This window comes from Manacus vitellinus, unplaced genomic scaffold, assembly GCF_001715985.3.
Source record: "Manacus vitellinus isolate BGI_N305 unplaced genomic scaffold, ASM171598v3 scaffold_28_pilon, whole genome shotgun sequence".
Lineage (NCBI taxonomy): Eukaryota > Metazoa > Chordata > Aves > Passeriformes > Pipridae > Manacus > Manacus vitellinus.
Window position 1 is genome coordinate 7413783 of NW_021940122.1, and position 24147 is coordinate 7437929.

Below are 24147 nucleotides of genomic sequence, written 5' to 3' on the forward strand. Positions count from 1 at the left end.
GTGCAAGGAGCTGTGTACACCATGGATCCCACGCATCTGTGGCCTCTGGGCCCTGTGTGAGCAGGGCAAGGTGGGTGGGGCTGCCTCCACCAGCCCAGGGCTAACACAAAGCCAGCCCCACGGGCAGAATGGCTGTGTCCCTGCCTGTCTGTGCCAAGAGGCACTGAAGAATGCCCTGCCCTGTGCTGAGGGAGGGATGGGTGGATGCTCCTTGCTCTTTCCCTGAATATCTGCCCTGGAGAGGCTCCTCACTGCACAGCTTGGTTGCACCTTGGTCCTCCACCCGTACTTCCATCTCCAATTCCCTGACTGAGGAAATGGCTGGGGAAGCTCATCATACAAATCCTGTTGCAGCTGGACTTGGAAGAGGCCTTCCATCTCCACACAATTTTCATTAAGATATTGTACTTCCTACCAGTGGTTGTTCTCCCCACAGATATTTTATATTCATTCGTTTCTTCACTTGGTATGTGTGCAACCGGAGGTGATTCCCCTTTGAGCACAAAAAAAAAAAAAGGGTTCCTGCTCTCCTTCTTGCCTACACCTGTTCCCAGTCCCAATTCCTCCCCTTTCTTATTCCAAATGATTTAAGGCAAACAAACAACCTTTCCTTTTTTCAACAACTTCTTTGAGAAGTGGTGCTTTTCATAAATGATAAATCCTAACTCCTGGAAAAGTAATTTCTGGTCTTATAAGAGTGGATTCCCAGTGAGATGCATATCATCAAACTCTCCATTGCAAGCACATTAACAAAGCCACCAGGCAGCCAATTCCCCTTGCCCTTTCCACTCAGTGCCTTAAGATCACCTCAAGGGATCTTTCTCTTCAAATCCTCCCTCCCACTGTTACCTCCCTCTTCAAATCTTCAAACACCAATAGTTTCATTTCTGACTTTAATGGGAATCATTAATCAAAGGGAACACAGATTCTGCACCTTGGTAGCAGAGCTGCCGACACACCTCAGAGAGGGAGGGCTAAAAAACAAACCATGGAAGCACACTGGGGAAGGCAGCTCTGGTGAACAACCATGGGGTGGGAGGTGCTGGAGTGTCACACTGCAGTCTTAAGCATGTGCTTCATGTGCTCCTGAGTGTAAATGTCTGCTGGCAGACATCTCTGCGTGCTAAAGAGTGTGTCTCTGGTCAAAAACCTGTGTGAGCATCTGTGCCCTTGCAGAGGCTTCGGGATCAAAACAGCCTGTTGTTCCCTAGAGTTCAGGAGTCTGAGTGGGAGCCAGAGGGGCTCGTCCTTTGCAGAGAGGGTGAGGAGAACTCCGGAGAAGGTTTCCAGAGGCTGCAGAAGGAAAGCAGAGGAGGAGAAAGGAAAATGAGAACAGAGAGGTGAGGGAGGGGAGAGAGAGAGAAAGAGAACACCATTACTATTACGGGAATAAATCTTACTTCCAAACTTTTCCAAACAAACCTCACAGAACACACTGTTATCTGTCCTTCCCCCCTCCCCTCCTGAATGAGCATGCAAAAGTATGTAATTCTTCAGCATGTGATAAACCAGAAAATGGGGTTAGGCACCCATTCTGAGATGGCAAAAACAAACCCCTCCAAAGCACCTTCTGTGACATCAGTGAAACAAAGTCCACAGCTCCTTTGATTTTGCTCTCAAAGTAGGTATAAAATGTTTCCTACTAACTTAGATACCAAGCTACAGGCCATCAAGCATCCATCCATCCACCTTATCCACCAAATAGAAAGGAAGCCCCAGGATGTAATTGTTTAAAACCAGGTAGCAACATCTACATATCTTGCAAGCAGCAAACTCAAACAAATGCAATATGAAGAGGAGAAAAATCAAGAGCGTTTTGGTTGTTTGAATTTCCATGCAAGAAATAAAGCTTTGTTTGCTCTGTAGCATTGAGCTATACACCAGTACACTGTTAAAGCAAGTTTTGAATAGAACCTTGGAAACTGCCTCCTTTAAACAGGCAGCTTCCTCCTCAGAGAAAGAATGTGTTCATCAGTGGGATATTACAGTCTGTCTTACTCTTAAGCAAACTAGAAACTCTTTCAAGGAACTAGATGATAAGAATAGTAGGCTAATATATCTCCCAGGAATATTTTCTTCTGTATGACCTTGGTAGCGCTTTGGGCATTCAAGAATTTCCCTCCTGCACTGTGGTATTGCAAGGTGGCTATTGTAATGGCAGAAAAGGAACATGACCCATAGAAGCACTTCAGTATGGGGAATTTAGAGAGCTGGGAGGTGATTTGCCATGTTGGAAGTTGCTGGAGAAGGAAATGAAAGCACAGACCAGGGGAAAGCCCCAGGGGAGCTCTGGCATCAGGAAGTGTAGCTATTGCTTACTTTGAACAGTGACACTGCAGGGAATATTCCTGTTTATTATGGATGTTTTTACCACTTCCAAGGGAAAAGTTATGCAAGTGCTTTCTCTGAGCCATGTCCGACCTGCTCGGATTATTTGCTGAGCTGTGACAAGTGTCTGGCCAGAAGGAAAAACTGCAGCCCCACTGTATCACTAGTTTTTGTGGTGAGGTGCTCGAGTCACTGTGGAATACTGTCCAGATGTGACAATAGCTGTTGTGCTACTGGGATGTGATGCGAGTAGGATACACCACTGGTGAGCAGGGTAACAGGAAAGTGCTCATTCCACCATTATGAACACACTAAATGGCATTTCTCTTTCCTTGTCTAATTACCTTAAAAATTAAAATACCACACTGGCTATTGTCTCCAGACTGACGGGCAAGGAAGATCATCCTTCCCTCCCATACCAAATACCACCCTCTAAACATCTGCTCTTTTATTGCAGGTCTCTACTGCAAATATCAGCACTTCTTGATACTGTCTTAGTCACAAGATCTAGAAAGACAAAAGCTTCCAGCTTACAGCATGTTCTAAAAGGATTGGGTGAAGGAAAAATAGCTTCGTGCTGTGTTGCACAAGCTTTCCCCAACACACACACCTCTCGTGTGCATGTTCATAGTATTGACTCATTTTTTGAGTTCATAGAATTGACTCTTTTTTTTTTCATGAAAAGCTATGGTGTTCCTTGCCTCTTTCCTTTTTTAATTGCATTTGAAATTCTGGTTTTATTGAGTTTGATCAACTAGGAGAATTCTACCAATTACCTGTGAAAGGATATCCCTCTTCTGAGAAGGCAAAATACAAGCAAAGCACAGGCAAAATGACTTCACATTTATAACACTATCTGCATTCATTTGTGGTTGCATGTATTCAACAGACACTCCTGACAGCTAGGAGGGTGGCAGTCTCATAAGGGATTCAGTGTTCCTGCCTCTCCAGGGAAGGACTGAAAAAGCTGCAAATTCATATCTCCAGTAGCCTACCAGCAAAACCAGAGATTTCACATTCCTAGGAAAAATGTGGATTTTTAAAATTTTTCTCTCTGTGCCTCCTTAAAAGACAATCAACTGCACAAAACAAATAAACAAACAATCCCGACAACAAAACCTTAAACAAAACTCTTGCTGACTCTTTACCTGATTGAGGCAAAATCAAATATACTTGTTCTTTCCCTGGCCACTTTCTTTATATACCAGATTTTAAGTTTGGAGTCATGGAAGCAGTAGAGGAACTGGCATGTGACTGAACTCAAAGCAGAACTGTACAAAACAGAGAAATCCTACAGTTCCACTGTTTTCAAAACTAAGAAGAGCTACTGGATGAAACAGCAAAAAAAGGCCTCTTCCACCAGAAGCCTACTGCAAATAGCAAGTGCTGTCTGATCTGGACAGACACTCCATGCAGAACACCAAGAATTCTGCAGACTTGTCAGGGGTTGTACCAGGGGTCAGTGTGCCCTGCTTTGTGCTCCCTGACACTGAGTCCACAGCCCAGACAGAAGTAGACCCAAACGGGTGCAGAGAAGACCAGGGTGCAAGGGTGCACTGTGTTCAAGGCTGCCTGGTGGAAGACAGTCTCCCCAGCTGCAGCCCAGTCTTGCCATGCAGACCCAACTGGGACCTGTGGAGTGCTCCCTTCTAGGACAAAAATCTCAGTCCCAAGCTTGGTGTCTGTCAGCTGGATTATTATGGGGTGGCAGCAGGAATGCACGTTTTGGGGTCTGCAGCTGGTGTGTAGCAGCTGGCATGCAGTGGCTCGCTAAAAGTAGCTCAGTGTGGAATTTCTCTCTTGGCCACTTGGATCTGAATTTCAAACATGAGCCACTCTCCTGTCTATTTTTGTTTGCCTGCACTGCTCCTCTGCCCCAACATCCACCAGGCACAGGAAGTTTTTTTCCCTTGTGGAGTAAGGAGCTGGTATTTGGAAAAGAGCATCTCATTCCCACTCACCAGAAAGCAGACTTTGAGGCATGTTCAAACAATGTTTAGCCTGTCAGTCCACCCAGGGTGACTGGAGGCAAGACTTACACCACACAGGGCAGACTTTTCAATTCCTTACTGATCTGGCAGAGATGAAGTTCAATCAAAACAAGGAGGATGGAGCAAATGCTAGGATGAGAGTGGTGGGCAGGGAGAAGAAGGACTCTGAGCTTTCTCCATCTGCCCAGATTGAGCACTTGCAGGGTGTACAGCAACTTCTCAATATCAATCTGCCGTAAACCTTAAAGCTGTTTCTATCCCCCTTAGCATCTCCTGGGATGTCTGTTCTCTCACCTGCAGAGGTTGTTTCTTAGATCAATACTGGAGTATCTCCTGGCACAGCTCTACCTCACAGTGAGTAGGCTGAGCCCTCTGGGTTCTCTGCAAACACTCATGTACCACCTGCCAGCCTGGACACATTTCAGTTTCTCTGCCTCTCCTGAGGGATGGGGAGAGAACTGGCCAGGCAAGAGCTTCCTACAGCCAGGTTACTGACCCCTCTCCCCAGAGTACAGCTGGTGCCTGGTGTCAAGACTTTACCCTGCTGCTTTTCCTTAAGAAAATCACACAGCTGGAGCCCACCTTCTGGGATTCCTTGTGGCAGCAGGCAAGCAAACACTGCGGAGGAGCAAACCCATGGCAAATGAGGGCGAGAGGCTGGGGGCCACTGCTCTGCCCAGGCAGTTGCATCACGGGAAAGACTTGCTTCCGCAAGTGGGTACTTACGCGAGGGTCCCACACAGGGTGAGGTGTGCCCGTACCAGGAGTGCCCTCACTTCATATACTCCCCTTCGCTCACATAGTCCATAAAAGACCCTGGCAACTCAGCAAAATCTTCCAAGACAAGACTGGTGGAGTCCTCACCCAGCAGCTCACTGTCAGGCCGGGATGCCCGGGGGCGCGGGGCCGGTGGTGGTGGTGGTGGCGGCTGCGGAGGGGGCTCAGAGACACTGGCCTGGCCAGAGGCAGGCAGCAGCTCCTCGCAGTCCTCCGACTCCCCCTCAGAGGAAGCTGGCCCAAGGACGTGGTAGAGGCTGGGCAAGCGGATGTCAAAGCGCAGGCCAAACTTGGAGAAGAGCTTCTCGTTGAGGGAGTAGAGCTTCTCCGAGATGTCATAGCCCAGGTGGGAGGAGAAGAGCCGGGCAATGTAGCGGTCCTTCCTCAGCAGGAGATACAGCTTCTTCCTCGGCCAGGTGATGAAGCTGCAATCGGTCTCAGCTGTCAGCGTGACCTGTGGGGCAGGGAGAGAGTGGACTAAGTCCCAGACCTCGGTAGCGGTCACAAACCTTGGGGCCATGTGCCTCACTCCAGGAAAGGCTCTCTGCCCTTTTGATGCCTGTTCTCCCTGTTGATGGCAGGGCTGGAGAGCCAGATCATCCAAGCTGAACAATTAGATAAATCCTTACCTGCTGATGTTTCCTCTCCCCAGGGAGCCAAAGAACCCATTTTCCAATGCAATTAGTACCATGTCCTTGTTTAACCTAGTCATGTGGCTGGTTATGTTTCACCCTTTTGCCTTCTGATGCTGCCCCCCGTTTGACATCTGAGCGATGTAGCTGAAATGAACAGGGTAGCACAGACATCTTTATACCTTTACAGACGCGCTACAGAGGGGATGTTTTTGCATGCCCAGACAGTTCAAGTTGCCAGCGAGTAGCCCTGTGGCAGGCTGCTGACACATCCTGCTGCTGGGTTGCACAGCCCCTGCTCCAAGAAGGCCCTGGGTGCTGGAAGGGCCACCTGGAAGGCTTGCCTGGTCACCCTCTGTCAGAAGGACATCCTGTCTCACCAGCTCTGCTGGACTCTGTAGGGCTGAATGGCCTTGAAGGACATTGCAGCACTACTCAGTGAGAGAGAAAGTAAAAAGGTTTTATTGTGTTTGTGTCTATGCAGAGAACTCAAGAGGTTTTACTGGGTTGATTTTAGAGAACATTTCATTTTGCTTTGGGTTTTGCCAATGTAAACAGAGAGCTTTTCCCCTCTAGTTGTAGGCCCAGACTAATTCCAATAAAAAACATTATATAATACGTGAGTGTATATTACAATAAATAATAATAATAAAGACAAGAAATGCAGGAAGGGTCAAACTGCCTCGGGTGAAAGAAGAACATCCGAGTGTAATGGAGACACTGGCATGTGAACAAGCGCCAGAGCCAAAATATCCTGGGGGCTCCCTTTCACTCTATATCCAGGGGTCTCCTTGGTCAGCCGCCATGGCAGAGGGCCACTGGGAAGCTGAACACAGCTTGGCTGCATGTGTGTGTCCTTGGGTTTGATATTTAATGCCATTGCCATGCAAACAGCTGCCTTATGAAAGAAATATAGGAGATAAAACCTGAGAACTTTCCCAAGCCAGGCAAGCAAGAGGAAGGGTCATATGGAAATTGAAATGACCAGAATCTCATTTTCCTAACCAACTTCTGGCACAGCAATCAAAAGCCTCTGCTTCTTGTGAGGGATTAAGTGAGATATAATAAGCAAACCTGCCACCTACCCAGGACAGTAAGACAGATTTCACTTATGAATCCCTCCCGACACAAGTGCTCCAGCATCAGCAGAGCCTGTAATTTAGCCTTCTGGGGGAAAGTGCCAGCCCTGAAACCCAACTCCTTCAGGTACTGGGACTCAGCACCCCTGCAGGAAGAAGACACAGCCAAAGCAGAAAGCTTAAGAAAACCGGCTCCCCTTGTAGACCAAGTCATGCTTCTGCCAGTTTTTAGTGGGCTCAGGATTGAAACTCCAGAGAGCAATGGGAAAAATGTGGGCAAGAAAAACCTTCCATGCCTTCCTCCAGCAAAATCCCAGAGCCAAACATGCACTTTTTAACAGAAATATTGTGATGCTAGGAATAAGGTTGAGATAAGCCACAGAGTAACTACTCAGGTAAGAGGAACTAGTGGGTTTAACAGCTGCCAAAAGCAGCACACCACCATGGCTAAGCACGGCCATCAAGAGTAAGGTCCTGCCAGGTACATGGACTAGTCAAGTCTCACCTGCTGAATGCTGACCTCACACAGGCTGCTACTTCTTCATGCTCCTCAGTAAGCAGATGTAGGTTTTAGGCATTTCCAGCATATGGCTGCAGCCCTTCCCCACCTAGGACTCTACGCCCCATCCTGGTGCCAGGCACAGCTGACCTCCCTGACCAGCCCTGTCTTGCCTCTTGGCAAGAGGTGCCAAGGGCGTGGTGCTGGCAGGGCTGGTGCAGCCGGGCACCAGCTTGCTCCAAAGCTGTCTCACACACACAGATAAAGACCCTCAGGAGGTCTGGGAACATTCAGTTCCACAGAAATTAGCTCAGAAAATGCTGCAGATGTCTTTGCCAGTTGCATGCCATCCAGACAGCCATTTCCCTGCCTGGAGCACCGGGCAGCCATCATTCTCTCTGCTGGCCTCTTAGGCAAATACAGCCCAGCAGCTAGCAGCAGTCTGCTGCCAGACTGAAGACCCATGCAAAACATGAGATACCATCATCCCTAGCACCACCATGCTGTTGTTGTTGTTTTCTCTACCTCACTGCCTTGGCATGACATCCCTATTTCTGCTCACAAACTGTAGCCCTGTGCCACAGACACAGTCAGCCATCTCCTGCAACTTTTCTTCTTGCAAGACCGTATCCACTGGTGATGGCACAGCTTTCAGGAGTGATCACCATGACTCCTTCACACATGAAACAAATTCAGACGCTAGGAAAGCAGATTTGGAGAGCTGTGCTGGTTTAACCAAGTCTGCTTGTGGCTGCCCTCATGAGAAAGCATCATCAGGCCCTCGTGACTGTCCCATGCTCCCAAGAGATTAGCAAAATCCCTCCTCATATGCACTGATTGACATAAACTAGATTGACATCCTGACAGGTATCAAGCTGTCCTGGGATGTGAGTTAAGGTCAGAGGGATGTAGACCTAAGTAATATTCTCCAGAAGGAAAGCCAAACAAACACTGTGGGGTGTTGACAGCAAGACCAAAATCCTTTTAGTTGCTGCAAGTAAGAATTGCTCTGGCCTCTCAGCAAGGGATTCTTTTGCTCAGAAAGGACCATATTCGGGTGTGAATCATCCTTTCTGCTTCTCCACCCCAAACACATGACCATCAGAAACTTCTGTGAGGAACGGGATATTTATGGATTTGCATCACTGCTGCACATCGCCACAGCTGATGCTAGGACGACGCATCCTGCTGGCAGTGTGCAGAGCAAATGCATCAATACAGGTACCAGGGAATGCTACAATGGAAGAGAGCCAGCAATCCGATACCTCGACTCCCTGCTAAACTGGAAGAAGCACCATGCTTCGCTCTCCTTGCTATCAGCTGATACTGGGAACACACACTGAGGTCTTCAGAGGAAGGTAGAAAAAAATGTAACACAGCTGATCACACCATTCTGTGCTGGATAAACCACTAGTAAAGGGAAGGAAGTATTCCCAGTTTGTTTTGAATGGCATAATGAGGCTGCTCCATCCCCTTCTCAGACACACAATGAACCAGCAAGTAGCGAAGCTGGGCTGCTGTGGGGATGCAAGGGGATTACCTGGAAAGTTCCTTCCTCAGAGGGTCGCAGCGACTCCCATTCTGGAGAGTCCAGGAACTGGTAAGGAAAGACGTAGTGAAGGAATTGTCCATCCTGGCACACTCGGATCCTGCAGAGGGGACAGGTGAGGTACATGGGCTTAGGCCACAAAACAGATGTCACAAAAACCTGATCAGCTTACACAGTCTGTCCCACCAGGGAGGAAATAAATTCTTGTCTCACACATGTCTCATACCTCCTGGGACAGCTGCAGGTGCTCCAGTCATGGGGCTTGTCTCTCCTTTCTCTGTGGGAAACTATTTGCTGCCACTTCCCCATACTCCGTTTTCTGTTTCTTGCTACAAAGACAGCCCTCACAGGTGCAATGCTTGGTCCTAAACCAGGACTTCTCAGCCCACAAGACTACTGCTGCTTTCTAGGTACTTCTTAGTCAGCTTGTGGCTCTTTGTACTTGCATCTTCTTCCTGCCCCCAGGGTTGCATGTGGGCATTCCCTATCTCGATGTTGGGAAGCTGTTACACCCAGAAACCCCAAAAATTGTGCTGGCCATCATTATTGACAGATCACTCTGTGAGCTCATAGTTTGCTGCACATTACCTCTCAGTTTCTCTTGGCCTCCTAAGTATCCCTTTCCCCTACTTTTGCTACAATTGCTTGCTAGTGCCAAGGTCAAGCATGCGCTCAGCTCTGATGTGGGAGTAGAGAAAGACACAGGCCTGAGGCAAGGGCAATGGCAGGGCACTTTGGAGTTCTGTTCATAGTTCTGCATCGCCAGATTTGGGGGCTCTTGCCTCCCTGTCATCGTGCACCCCCACTGTATGATGCAAGAAGTCAATTCTTGCTTTCAGGAGTTACAAGGCTCAGCTCACTGTTGGCTTTCAGAAAGCTGGGAATGTTGCCTGGAAGGGTTGTGGCTGCAAGGCATATTTCCTGATCCAGACATATTCTGCATTTCCAAGACCCCACTTGTTCAGTTTAAGAGGAAGCACCATAATAGTAGCAGTTGCTCTGCTGGGTCAGCAAGGACCTCACAAGGCAATAGAGTGAGTACTGGGAAATGCAAATCCAGGCCCATCTCCATGGAGCATCGTATACCAGCCAAGATGCATACTTCCCACTGCAAAACAGAGCAGAACAACTACCTGACCATACTGTTTGTTGCAGCACTTCCGTGCCCACAGAGCAGCACTGGATTATCCAGTGTATGTCAAGACAGCAGAGATTCTTCCTCAGTAACATTATCTGCAGATACAGTAAACTTCAGAGCAAGTTGCTCAGCAGAGATGGAAAAACACTAATAGAAACACAAATTTCCTTCCAGTGCTTTGCCATTCAGCATCCTGATAGTCCCAGGATGCTCTCAACACATTCTAGAAAAGGGAGTAACATCAAAAAAAGCAAGGTCTGCCCTTCTTTGCACATTCCCTCACCAGAGAGGATGGGCCACTGCAGTAAAACCTGAGCCCCAGGTACTGCTGGGTTTGTCTTCCCAGAGGAAAATCCTTGTGAGACATACCTCCTGTGGTTCAGCACTGCTCACATTTACAGATCTTCTTCCTTTCCCACTCTCATTTAACATTAATGCCAAATGCCTGACAGCAGCTGGGAAGCCAACACCATTACCATTTGTATGCATCTGGATTTTGCAGATCATTAAGTGTATATGCTGATGACACAGCATCTCAGGTGAACAAATGCCAGTACTTGATCAGCACAGTTCACTCAATCAAATCTCCAGTCTGACTGTCTAGAGGTCCCCAAGGTTCTCCTTGGTGGTCCAGAGGAAGGAACATCACGAATGCATGACATCACAGGGAAAGAAAGAGGCAGGATCCACCACAGGAGAGTACTCTCTCTTTTGATGAAATGACCCTCAAAGTGAAAAATGTCAAAGCCCTGAGGGTTGGGGTGTTAGAAACAGGGATGGAACCTCTCCCTGAACACTGCTGGCCAGGGGGAGCAGGTGAACTGAGGACTCAGCATACTCAGTGCACAGCAGTTCATATCACAGAAGTGTGTCTGGTACCCTCAGAGACCACAGGTCCAGCCATACTGCCCTCCTGCCTTGAGAAATACTTTCACACAGCCAGCCTGTTCTCATCAGAAATAAGATCACTTCAAAGTGATGGAGAAAAAGATAAGGATTCCCCAACAGTATCACAGGCAAGGCTGATCTAACCACCTCATTCACACAACTTGAACCTGCAAGCCATTTTCTGAAATACTCTTAATTTAGAAAAAATAAAAGAAAGTTTAAACAACCCCCAAAAGCAAATTTCCCCCTTCCCCAACAAACTGATGCATATCTCAAATCCCTTTCAGAGGAAGAAAACAATTCTCACCCCAGTTTCTACAGGGGTAAAAATAAAACAATAAGCCAAAGGCGCTCTACTGTCAGACTTTGTTCAGAGACAGGGGAGCCTTTACCTGCCAGACAGCAGCAACGAGAGGCGGTCAATGGGCGTCTTGCCCTCTACCGCGTAATTCTGGTCTCTGACTAGTGACTGGACATGCTCTTCACAGCACTTCACGATTTCTTTGTAGACTTCCAGGGGCACCTGCAAGGGCAGGTACATGGTCTTGTAGAGGAGGTCAAACTCTTCTGGGATGGTGTTTCTGCGGAGTCGGTAAGCCAGGTGAGCCAGCTGAAGCAAGCAGATGAGGACGAGCAGCATGTTCCAGATGAAGATATCCAGCCCACAAGCACTCAGCCAGCCCCACAGAGCATAGCAGAAGTAGCCCGGGGCCAGGAGGCCAAAGATATAGAGGGACCCAAAGATGCCACTTCCCCCCATGTAACCCAGGAGGACGATGCAGCTGGCCAGCTGGTAGGCTGCTTCCTCCATAATCTCCTTCCAGGCATCACACACCGGAGGCTGGAGGACAGCCTGGTCCCAAGAGAGGCTGGTTGTGCTCATCCTTCCCCACTCCCTCCCCAGCCGTCCTGCGCTCAAAATGAATTGTCATACACAAAGGGTGTTGCAGAGGTCTGAAACCAGAGCTGCTGGGTAGCTGTTCCTCCTCCTCCTCTGGTCCCACAGCAGCGCTTCAGAGCAACATGTTAAAGTGCTGCCGAATGTTTATGCACCCAAAAAATTCCAAAAGGGCTCGTTTCTCCTCCTTGTGGCTCACAAACCGTCGGCTGGTCCTCTTCTTAGCCACAACAGTGAGAAAAGAAGCTGGCAAATGTGAGGCCAAAAGAGCTCAGTCGAGAAAAGAGTAGAGGCCATTAGCTGGAAAACTCACAGACAGGACAGAGATCTCGTTGCACTGCCTGTCTCGCCTGCGCTCCGGCAAATGGAATAGCGACTGTGAGAGAGCAGCAGAGGGAGCTGGTGTTGAGTGTGGAATGTGTATCTCTTGGCAGTGGAATGGAGAGAGACCCCAAATGGATAACCATGTTTGGAATTGAAATCCAAGGAGCAAAAGCAGAGAGGAGAACAGAGAGCAAGCATGCACCCGCTACTTAACATAACTCAGGCGTCCAGATAAGCCCAGCGCAGCGTGAGGAGAGGAAAGGAGAAGGGAAAACAACCAGCTTATCGCGGCAAGCACCAGCCACACATGGGGCTCTTCATCACACTGCACTCCTGCAAGAGAATGACTTTCAGCCGGCACAAAAAAGGAAAAAAGGTCACCCCCTTCTCCCACTGTGGCTCATAGCAGTGGCAGGGACTTAGCAAAAGAAGAGAGACTGGCTCTCAGTTAATGCTTTCCAGGCGCTGCACACAGCCTTCCCTTACTCCAGGGAGCTCTGTCCCATGGGATGTTTTAGATCAAGGGGCACGAGGTAAAGCTCTGCACAGCCAGACAACTGTGATTGGAAGGGATAAAAGCAGAGTAAACAAGCTTCTGGCACCCAGTTTCATCTATCATTAAGAGGAGACTACCCTGCCAAAAGCTTTGTGAGTATAACACTTGGAAGCATGTTTTGTGGGGAAATCCTAGTTGAGGGAGGATTCTGGCACCCCAGAAATAACATGCTCTGTTGGGAAGCATCCTTGGGAAACATCATCTTACATTTTAATTTTTTTAATAGCTATTTGGAACCCCCCCTCAGACCTTCATTTAGCACAAAGACGAAAGCAGACACTTTCAACTCAGATAACCCAGAACATAAGAGGGAGCATAAGAGGGAGCCTTCGAGTTCAGTCCTCCACAGTCAGCTACAGAAAAGATGCATAAATGCAATTTCTCCCCTGCTTCAAGTAACACGTTATCAGTCACAGAGGCAGGATCTGCCCTGCTGCCAGGAAGCAGTTACATTTCAGGCATTGACGCAACCCACGTGGTCACTCAACACAGTATGAGGTCAGCCTGCACGGGTCAGTGGAGTAGAGATAGGGTTTCGAGGGGTAGTCGTGTTTCAGGCCAAGCTTGCAGCTGCCCTGCCTAACATACCATTCCCATTGGTACCATTCACTTAAAGACACACTAATCACCTCTTCTACTAATAGTGCTCTGGAATAACACTGTCTCCGTGGCAAGGATGAAGCAATGCTTTATGGCAACCTTAAAGAACTCCTCATGGTCTTGGACAGTACAATCTTATCTGTGCAATGATTAGACCAGGTGCAATAGAGAGCTGTACGGCTCCTAAGAGCTGTACCATCTTGACAGGTTGCCATGTGGGAAGGAGATAAGACAAGTCAAGCTTTGCACAGGGTGAGTGTGATCCACTCAGAAAGATGCTTTCTGTTAAGGGTGAAGTGAAACACAGAACTGGGTCTCCAGTGGCGCCTTAATTAAGTGAAGAAATAAATCCTACTGACTGAAGCAGAACAAAATTCATCTGCAAGAGTTATGGGGAAACTAAAAACTTTCTGTCTCTTGACCTTCTCTGCAAAGAGGGAAGAATGATCTTATAGCCAAAGCACTACAATAAAAACCTTGGGATTCAGGTTCTGTTTTTCATACCATTGCCATATACTTGCTAGATGATCCCAACAACAACAACTTGTCTACCTTTAGGCCTCTGCAAAACAATCCATATTATAAAGGCCCCTTTCTCCAAGATAAGCTGATATTTGATAAAATCAGGATTTGGGATATCAAGATTGGGAACACTTAAGAGAAAGATACTTTATGTAAGATCTGTGAGACAAAACTGAACTGCTATGAAATGTAGAACTACATTAGAGGAAGCATTCTCAAAAGCACCACTGCAATTTCTCCTACCTTTCTGTACTACCAAAAAAACTTTTGCAGCGACATCAAAGAAAGTGGAAAAAAGGAAGTTATTAATTTCACTCTTCAGTTAGGTAAATTCCTGAGCTAGAAAATACTCTGGAACACAATGCCAATGATTCATTATAACAAAGAAGGTCCTTCCTCTGGCATCTTCTAGAGCATAAACAGTGGTGTAGCAGTGATACTGGAGACACCACGGTAGGTGAGGATGACCTGCTGTGGCTCCCTTGTAGAAGACAAACAGGAAGCTTTCAACCAACAGCAGTAACAGCTATATAGAGTTGTCCAGTATCCTTTTTGTACCTGCTGCACACAAGTACATCAGCATCCCACTCATCATCTTCCTTCCAAAAATTTTCTAAAATACCTGCCATGCTTTGACCCTCATGGAGGCCCAGACATCCCACTTCTTACATTTACAGAATTTGTGTAAAATTGTGCAGGAGTCCATTTTTTTCTTTTCTTGACCTGATATAAACAAAGCTCTCACTAGAAACTATGCAACTTTTCTGCTGGGTCTCAATGTGACATTGCACAGAGAATCATACAGCCTTTTAAAAGGTAGATCTCTGAGCACACGCTAGAGATTAATTTACGTGTTTTTAGACCCAGTTTTTTAAAAGGAAGATTTGTAAAGTCATTGAGCCACCAAGGCTCAAATCTTTCTTTCTCCTTTGACAGTTGCCATGGCCATACAGATAATTTTCACACCTCTTTGAGTTTTCCACACAGCAACAGTTAAAAAACCTCTTATTGCCAAACAGACATTTTATGTTCATGCCTTGCCTTGAATTAGAATATATGCCTTTCATCCAGGGATGCTGGTTCATCCAAGAGGAGTGTCCAAAAAGCCAATACTGATTCAATGGGAAAGCCACACAAGTATTAAAAGGGAGATACCAAAGTCAAAACAATTTGGAATCAAGACAGCAAGTGCATAGAAAACACCTGAGCAGCATTAAGACCTTCCCTGGAAGAAGACACATAAACACTGTTAACAAAATGACTCTGTGAAGAAGAAAAATAGACATGTCAAGCATTTCAGCACTGAAATGGGCAGTGTGTAAATAGGTATTCCACTGATTTCCCCACTTAAAATGAATTCAATCAGCAGCAGTATTTAGCTGCAAGTGATGATGCAACCCAGATGCAGCCTGCACTATATTTGGCAAATAAATCCTCTGTCCTTGAGAACCACACAACACAGAGATTATCAGTCCCAAATCTCACAGCAGCTGAATGACTGGCTATTTTGCCCATCCTCAGGAAGTCTACAGATTCACTACAGATCCCATAAGCTGAAAACTAGTTCGATCGCCTGTGCTGAGGACACTAAGACCTTGGGTGGCATAAAGTCAGAGAGGGCATAATCAGACATCTCCTTTTTGATGTATTATATATTGCATAGCTGGCACTAGTCTGCAGAACTGTTACTTACACACTAGTAAACCCTGTAGCTCCAAAATACATGCGTTCAATTTACAGCTGTTGGGAAAGGTCTCAAGCCTGCTCCAGACAAGCTCACAGTGAGTCGCAAAGGTTGAAAGATGTACTGTATCTAGTTGTACTGCTGTATAGTTTAGTCAAGTTTCCTACTACTGTCATGTTTCACACCCTCACAGGTACACCAAACACGCTGTGCAGGGCAGTGCTTGTCACCAGCACTGTTGGTAAGTAGTAACACAGGGACAGCAACTCCCACTCCTTGAATCAAGCCCTGAATCCGCTCCACAGGAATACTGTTGTAAGAAATGAAGCCACTCAGCAAGAAATGTGGTTTGACTATGAGGTTTTTCCATTGTTCCTTTAAATATAGATTTGTCCAGTATCCTTTCTGTACTTGCTGCACACAGGTACATCAGCATCCCAGTCATCATCTTCCTTCCAAAAATTTTCTAAAATACCTACCATGCTTTGACCCTCATGGAGGCCCAGACATCCCATTTCTTACATTTACAGAATTTGTGTAAAATTGTGCAGGAGTCCATTTTTTTCTTTTCTTGACCTGATATAAACAGCATTCCCATTCTCACTTGACCGCTGCCCTGCTCTATTCTGCAGCACCATTTTCACAGTTTACCCAGACTGGACATGCCACCACAGCGCTGGTGCTCATGCACCTTTTAATATTCTCCTCAGTTTAAGCTCTGACATGCAATGGTTCAACAATAAATGACCTTATTCAAGTTTCTACCTCAGGACAACAATAAACACCAAGAGAAGCACCAGGTCCTGCTGCTCAGACAGCTACAGTGCCGCAGGCAGCTTTGAATGCTTTCTGCCAGAGCTACACCTGTGTCCCTTCTCTGAGGCTGAGAGCCAACATGGGCACAACTCTTGCCTCGGGACAGGACCTTCACAAAACATTCCTGGAGGCGAGTCTAAACTCTCCTCATGCAACTTGTGAGTCTCAGCAGGGGCAGCACCAAACTTCACATACTAAATGTTCAAGGCCTATTCACTGCTAGCTCAGGATATGCAGGACACAGCTGGCAGAGAAACAACGACAGTGGTGGGTGACTGCACCCACCCCTCCAGCAGGATCAAAGCCAAGACAAGAATCAAGTCAAAGCACAAACTTGTATCTTCAGTTTCTGAAGAGAAAACTCATCAGGAGAGGAAGTAGTTAGTGATACTGCCTTCAGCAGCAAATCACCACAGGAAGGACAACAATGGTAGGGTTGCACAATCGCATAGCATGAAGCCAAAAGTCACATATGTGTAACAAGCTATCAACTGCACCTTTTTAGTTTCTAGGTTGTAAGAAGAAATCAAAGGCCACAACTACCCTCCCACTGTCATGCCACAGAGGTGAAAAAAAGAAGCCAGAAAACAAAAGCCCATGTGTGCCTAGCACAAGACCAACACAACAAAAACTGTTGCATAAAAAAAAAAAAAAGCTTTTCTTCCAGGCAAGTGACCTGTACATACAAGTCACTTGCAGTGACAGGGAGCAGTCCTCTGCTCCCTTTCCCTTGAAGAACTACCAGCTCAAGTGAGTTTGATATGGGAAGTACTTAATTTTTCATTATAAAGAGTGAAGCTTGAACCCTTGGGTAAAGCTATTCAAAAAACATTGGACGAATTCTAATGGGAAAATATAGTTTTGACTGTGAGGAAAGTTCATTTTGTAAGACCATGGTCGTCTTTGTACAAATATAGTTACAACTACTGTCACAAACTGCATTACAAGCTTCAGCATGACTTTGTTGAAAGCAGTAAGATAGCAGTGTTACTGGCACAATTTCACAATTTCCACCAGTGGGAAAACCCACCAAAGTCCTCTCTGTTCAACCACAACACCACAGTAATCAATGTTCTTATGTTAATGATCAAGGCAAGCTTTTCTCATTCTCTCCTTTCCTGCAGCACACTGTTTTCAATAAGGAGAGCACTGTCATTTCTTTATGTAAAAAGAAACAGAAGTCAAGAACGTTGGTCATTTTCAGACTTTTATTAACAGGAAAAAATATATTTTCTATAGCAGAGGTCAAGAGTTAGCAGTGGAAAAGCTTCAGACGTGATGCATGGTCTATCATTAGAGATTCTTTATAAATAGATGCTTTGTTTATATTTGTTCTTTGAAGTAACTTGCAGAAATAATTTATTTTGCAGCTTTCCAGAATGAAGTCACACCACAGACATCATCTAGAAGAGAGGAAACACAACTTCGCAAAACATGGATTTCCACTCGACATTGAGGGATAATTCAGCAATCAACAAAAAAACCCCAGCACAAACCCACAATACTCAACCCCCACACTGCCCCAGCATCAGAAAGCTAAATTGAGGTTTGGATCTATTAGAAGACAACAGAGGCAGCACCATTCTCTACTGCCAAAGACTTCACCACCCTCACAAAGAGAGCAGTGCTTACTCTAGTGTCAGTGAGGATTACTCTGCCCTCCCTCTCTTAAGGATGACATCTTTACCATCACAAACATTACTCTGGGCCTTCCAGTGGCAGCAGATGAGGTGTCAGGGCTCTTCAGAGGCAGAGGTCCTGAAGGATGTACTCACCACAATCACAGTCCTGGTCATCTCACTCATATTTTGAAGCCCAGAGCTCTCATACACTCTTTGTGAGCTTCAATTAGGTGCCCACAATTTTCTTCCCCCTTCTCAATGATGCTGCAAAAGAAAAAGATTTCCAAGGTTCAGCAACAAAATGTTTACTTACTGTTAGTCAAAGCCATAGAATTTACCCCACAAATCTGTTGGGGACATCAAAAATCCCTATTAGGCTCCAGAGATCTTTTTGTCCATCCTGTCCAGGATAGCGCTGTTTTGGAAAGTATAAAACTATCTTAAAAAGTTACCCAAGTCTGGAGCTGTGCACTTAAAACTCTGATAATAGGTGTTACAGAATTTCCTATTAACAGTTAGGGTCTATTCTGGGCAGGTCTAGATGGGGATTTGTTATACAACACAAGGCTGTCACATCACTTCATTAAGTGTGCTGAGCTTGTCAGTAACCACTTTCAAATCATTCAGCAGGGAAGCAACAACATTTCTCCAGTAAGAAACAACACAGTAAATGATGAGCTGAGCAGTAAATGATGTTTTAGTTCAACTTCAGTTGGTATTCAGGGAACTTGAAGCAGACAAAAAACACCTACCCAGCTACTGTTTATTTATGACATATGGTAACTTTTGATGTTACTCATCCCTCCAAGTAAGAGCCTACCATCATTGGTACATCATGTATACCACAAAAGCACTTCAGACTTGCTTTTTGATTGACTGGCAGAGCACTTCCTGATCCCAGAGATGGAGATCCCACTGCTCTGCAGACTGCTGATCACAGGTCTGATCAACCCTCATCTGCCACTTTATGCTACTCTTGCTGACAAAGGAAGAAACTACCAAATGGTGAATAACTAAAACACCTGATTTTCTTAATCTTTAATTTTCTTCTTGGGTTTTATTACAATGAGCATGGACATGTCTGCTGCTTGCCCAAGGCGACTCATCTGACCAGAAACATGCATCCTTGCCACCCTTTTCTGAGAGGGCCCTGGATTCGCCTTCACCCTACCATGTAAGTAGACATGCACCCCTAACTTTAGCAAAAATACCATGTTCAGTATTATGTCACCTGCTGAACACCATCTGTATCACCTGTGAGGTAAAAATGCCCCAAAAACCTCCAACTTGGTCACCAGATTAAAGTTCTTAAAACTTTAAAGATTCACTGCCATAGACAAAGGAGCTCCATTTTGCGGGTGCATTTCACGCTATTTGACAGGCCCTATGATCGTGACTAAGCCTGTAATTACAAATGCAGCTATAAACGCCACTGCCAAATTTTGCACTTCCGTGTGAAATGTCACCCTCTGAGACCTAAAAAACAAAGCACTTTGCTTTGTTTAAAACAGAACATAATTTATATTCAACTGAGCAATAAGGACGTTACCACCTGCTGCTACTTGTTGCTTCGGTCAGTCAACAGCAGCGAAAATTTACCAGCATCATTAAAAGCTGATCTCCGAAACCTGTTTTAAACCGGGGCTACGAGATATTAACCTCTTCAATTCCAAACTATCCTTTTAAGGCATTTTCTCCACCTCCTCTCCCGCACTGTCCCTCCTCCCTGGGATGCTCCTGCACCAGTGTGCTGGCTAGGCAGGGCTCCCGAATCCCCCCTCCCCGCGGAGCCCTGGCCAGGCTCACCAGGCGTCCCGCGCCTTCTTGGTCTCGGGGCAGGCACAGCAGGGCTTCAGCGGCTTCTTGTCCCCCCGCGCCTCCTCCGCGCCCTTGCTGTCGCAGCTGGCGGCGGCGACCGTCGACATGGCGGGCGGCTCCGGCACCCTCGGCCTGCGGGGAGATCGGGGCAGTGCCGGCCGCCGGGGACCCGCTGCTTCCGGGAAACCTTCCGCGCCGCCCGCCCCTTCCCGGCCCGCGGCGTGATGGGAGATGGAGTTCCGAGCCCTCCTCCCGCCCCTCCCTGTTCCCTAGGCCGTCACCCCTGTGGCGACACACACCGACAGGTCCGAAGTGACAATCTGCAGGGGCACTCGGTTCTGAACGAGCCAGAAAGAACGGGGAAGGGAGGGAGGACAGCAGGGTGACAAATGGTGTCAGCGGCCGAGTGGACCCGGCACCCGCTGCAGTTTTAGCAAGAGCAGCAAGGGACAGGATTAGGACTTTGGTTCTGCCAGCGCCAGGCTCCACGGTGAAAGCTGTGGCCAGCCACCTAAGACTCTTTTTTCCTATTCAATCAGTGGGGAAAACAGAGGCTCAGTTCTTTGTGGTGTTGTCTGCAAAAGTCGGATTTGTTACCTGGTGTGCAACAAGCCAATAACTTTTGCTTTGCAAATCAGTTGATTATAAATTATGTTCTCTTTAAAATAAAGAAAAATGCTTTGTTTTTTAGGTGTCAGAGGATGACATTTCTCATGGAAGTGCAAAATTTGACAGTGACTTTTATAGCTGCATTTGTAATTACAGGTTTAGTTACGATCATAGGACCTATCAAATAGCATGAATGCAAAAGAATACACACTTGAGAGAGATACTTATTTCAGAGTTGTGCAAGCCTGGGTGATCAGTGGAATTCCACAAATCAAGCACACCAACCATCAAAACTTTTTACTGTTTATACATTTTGGCAAACAAAGGAATTCATGTTCATTGGCTATAAGTTACATAGTTTTCTTATTAATTAACAATCCATCTTCTGTTGGTTAATGATTCTCTCACTTCTCACGCTAATTAGTTCGCATGCCCAGTCTTTCTCTTCTTTTGGGTCAATGAGTTTCTTGGTTCAGTGTCCCAATGCTGATGTCCCATAAATTCTGCATTCTTTATGTCCACTATCAGTGTGCATCCTTTTCCCTCAAGATTGTTAACATCCCCCTAGGTCTGAGATCATTAAACATGTAAGCCCTAAACTTTAACAAGGCAATTCTAACAACAACTAATTTGTTTTTTCTAACACATGGGCACCACTTGTTATCACAGCTTGCTTGTTAGCTGTTGTTTCACAACAGCATCTCCCTTCTGTTGATTAGGCTTGAAAGTACACAAAGATCAAACATCAAAGAACATCCTTTCTTATGGAAATTTTTACATATTCCACATTTTGCAACAGCCAGAGTGAAGAACACGTAGCAACGCAGGTACAGCACACATGAGCACAGTCATCACCACTGGGAACATTCATGTTGCTGTTTTGTGGCTGGGGGCCAGCCAGGCTGGTCCCTGGCAGTGTTGCAAAATGGGGAATATGTAAAATTATCTTAAGAAATTATGGTTTTTGATGTTTGATCTTTGTATACTTTCAAGCTTACATAACAAGAAAGGAGATTTAATCTGTGAAACCAATAGCATCTAACAATCTATAGGTGATGTCCAGGTGTTAAAAAGATAAATTACTTGTTGGTAGAATTGCCTTGTTAAGGTTTAGGGCTTGACATGCTTCAGTGATCTCAGACCTAGAGAGATGTTAACAAAGATTGGGAAGAAGGATGTACCACTGATTGTGGACACAAAAAATGAAGAATTTACAGGCCACAAGGACATCTGGTAGAACTCACAAAATAAGGAAGAAACTAATAAAGCCAACTCAGCAACTGTGCTGAAATCAGCTCCAATTGGGTAAAAGGTAATTCCAGCAGAGGCAGTTCATGACCACCAACTTATGGACCACTGACCCAAAAAACGCACCCACTCAAAAGAAGTGAAAGACTGAGCATGTGGACTAATTAGCATGAGAAGCGAGAGAATCATTAACCAATACTAATTAACAAGAGAACTATGTAACTTGTAGCCAATGAACATTGATTCCTTTGTTTGCTAAAATGTGCAAACAGCAAAAAGTTTTGATAGTTGGTGTGCGTGTGAAATTCCACTGAGCACCCAGGCTTGCACAACTCTGAAATAAATAATAAATGTCTCACTCAAGTGTGTAATCATTGGCTTGTTGCACACTGCGTAATGAATCTGATTTTTGTGGACAACAGCATGGGCAATAAGCAAAAAGATACAGAGCTGCTCTTCCTTTGTAGTTTGGCGCAAACCTTGCATCGGCAGCCACTCTCACCTTCCAGGTCTCTGCCACATACACGCCACAGCTTGGTTCTTTGGCCACAGCGTGGCAATTCCTATGCTACACTTTTCCCTGCCACCAGCCCTCGTGATGACTAGTGATACTTGCACATGTATAGACTTGCAGGGGCATTGCAGAGTAAAGGGACACTCTACAGAGGTAATGTGGGAAGGGCAGGGCACTAGTGGATGTGATACTGCTGAGACCTTGAAAGGGGAAAAGAAGAATATGCCCACTGGGATGCAGCTGCTGTGCCTTTTAATGGGGTGTAGCAAGAGTCAAAGAACTGGCAGTTTATATCATGTACTAAGGGGGATCTAAAATTGTAGGAACACTGTCAAGAACATTTGGAGTGGTAGAAAACCTGTGTTTTGTGTATTTAATTAGACTTTTAGAATGAGGTTTTTACATTTGGGGCAGATTATTCCATACTTGTCAATCACAGAGGTATTTATTCTGATCTATGATGAAAAGTAAATAGCAGTAGTGCCTAATAAAACAGGTTACATGTTCCCAGTCTCAGCAAAACCAGGGAGCTCAAAATACCTGCTAGGGATCTGAATACTCCACTCAGGTAAAAGATTGAAAATGGTCCTGCCCTATACAAGGCATGAAGTATCAAGCAACCCTATTGTTTTCAAGAGCCCTGGGCAAGACAGAATTATGTCTTTTGCAGTATTTACCCTTCCAATAAGTCAGGTCAGAAGTGAGATCATTCTCTGTTGAGATATTTTGCTCTTCTGTTTCTCTAGATCACCAAGGTGAATGCCACCACCACTGACTTGTGCTACCTGGATGAGTAAATGACAGGAGAGGATTCTTTTTTGATCCCCTCATTCTCACAAAGAGAGATGAAAAGTAGAACCTATCTCTTCCAGAAGTCCAAAGCTCCACAGTTTCATCACATGGGTAGATAAGGCTCTCCTGGCTCTCCTGTTTTCATCCTTGAGGCACCTCTGACACCCTGACAATGTGACTTCTCCAAACGCAGGCTCCTGAGGAGAGAGCCAGTGTGCTGCCATCCTTCCTCTGGAATGGTGTCATGTAACACTCACTCGACCTAATCAGCCACCTACTTAATTATCCATGGATCTCAGCTCAGTAGCCTGTTCCCCGCTATCCTAGTTGGCTGGGAAGGTTGTCCAGGTGACCTGTGCCCACACAGCCTCCTGGTTAAACACACATGATGGGAGGCCATGCAGCCAGGGATGATGAACTGGAAGATATACAGGATGCATTTGTTGACCAGAATATGATTTTTCCAAATCCACACAAACATGCTGCGAGGTATGAGCCGACATTGAAACACCTATCAAAACCAAACATCAGCTCTCCAAAGCAGTGCCTCGTTCCTAGTTTTTAAAACATATTAAGCATGTTTTCCTTTCAAATTAACTAGTTTTGTCTTTTCTTCCTAAAGCTTTATCTGCTGGCCACTGCCCAAAGACCTAGATAGAACTGGCGATAGCAACACAAACTCTGAGGGAAAGCCTGTGATAAAACCTCAAAGTCTGCAATTGAACAGTATCTTTTATTTAGCATCTTCTATTAAAAAAAAAAAAGTTTGAAAGACACTGATTTGGCCTGCAGAAACCAGGAAAAGACCAAACAAAATACAGTTTATACTCTTGCCTGTTACAGAATAACAAGGGCAGAGGAAGGTTAAAATTTAGTCCTCTTGAGAGACAACTTCAAATGGGTTTGCACAAAGGTTTGACCTGTGAAGACCAAACATCTCTGCAAGCAGCACTCCACTCTTCCAAATAGATTAAGGAGGAACACTGCTATTTTGGCTGTGCTCCCTGCATGGCAATAGTTTGTAACAGAATTGCCCTGGAAAAAGGAATCATTTCTTTTTGGGATGAGAGGGCAGCGGCTGAGAGAGGAGAAGGAAGGGACGTGCCATTAAAGCATACTTAACACATTTTGATACTGACTGCACCAATTTGGAGTGCAGTGCAGAGAGGAGATCACAGCCATTTCTCTTCTGACATTACATTGTGCATAAGAATTGATTGTTAACTTGGTGCTTTCTGTTTTCCATTTTTCCTCTGCCTGCCG

General features: G+C 45.9%; 2 protein-coding genes across 2 annotated transcripts; both read right to left on the reverse strand.

Moving 5' to 3' along the window:
• Positions 1-1182: 1182 nt before the first annotated feature.
• On the reverse strand, positions 1183-12154 carry POPDC2 (popeye domain containing 2). Its single transcript, XM_018074721.3, has 4 exons — positions 11274-12154; positions 8847-8955; positions 5046-5550; positions 1183-1293 (listed from the first exon to the last, which is right to left on the reverse strand). Exons 1-3 carry the CDS (start codon positions 11762-11764, stop codon positions 5092-5094), a joined length of 1059 nt encoding a protein of 352 aa, XP_017930210.1. The 5' UTR covers positions 11765-12154; the 3' UTR covers positions 1183-1293; positions 5046-5091.
• Positions 12155-17471: 5317 nt separating this feature from the next.
• On the reverse strand, positions 17472-19936 carry LOC115307576 (cytochrome c oxidase copper chaperone). Its single transcript, XM_029960675.1, has 3 exons — positions 19710-19936; positions 18057-18167; positions 17472-17684 (listed from the first exon to the last, which is right to left on the reverse strand). The coding sequence occupies exons 1-2, from the start codon at positions 19826-19828 to the stop codon at positions 18083-18085; spliced, it is 204 nt and encodes a 67-aa protein (XP_029816535.1). The 5' UTR covers positions 19829-19936; the 3' UTR covers positions 17472-17684; positions 18057-18082.
• Positions 19937-24147: the final 4211 nt, after the last annotated feature.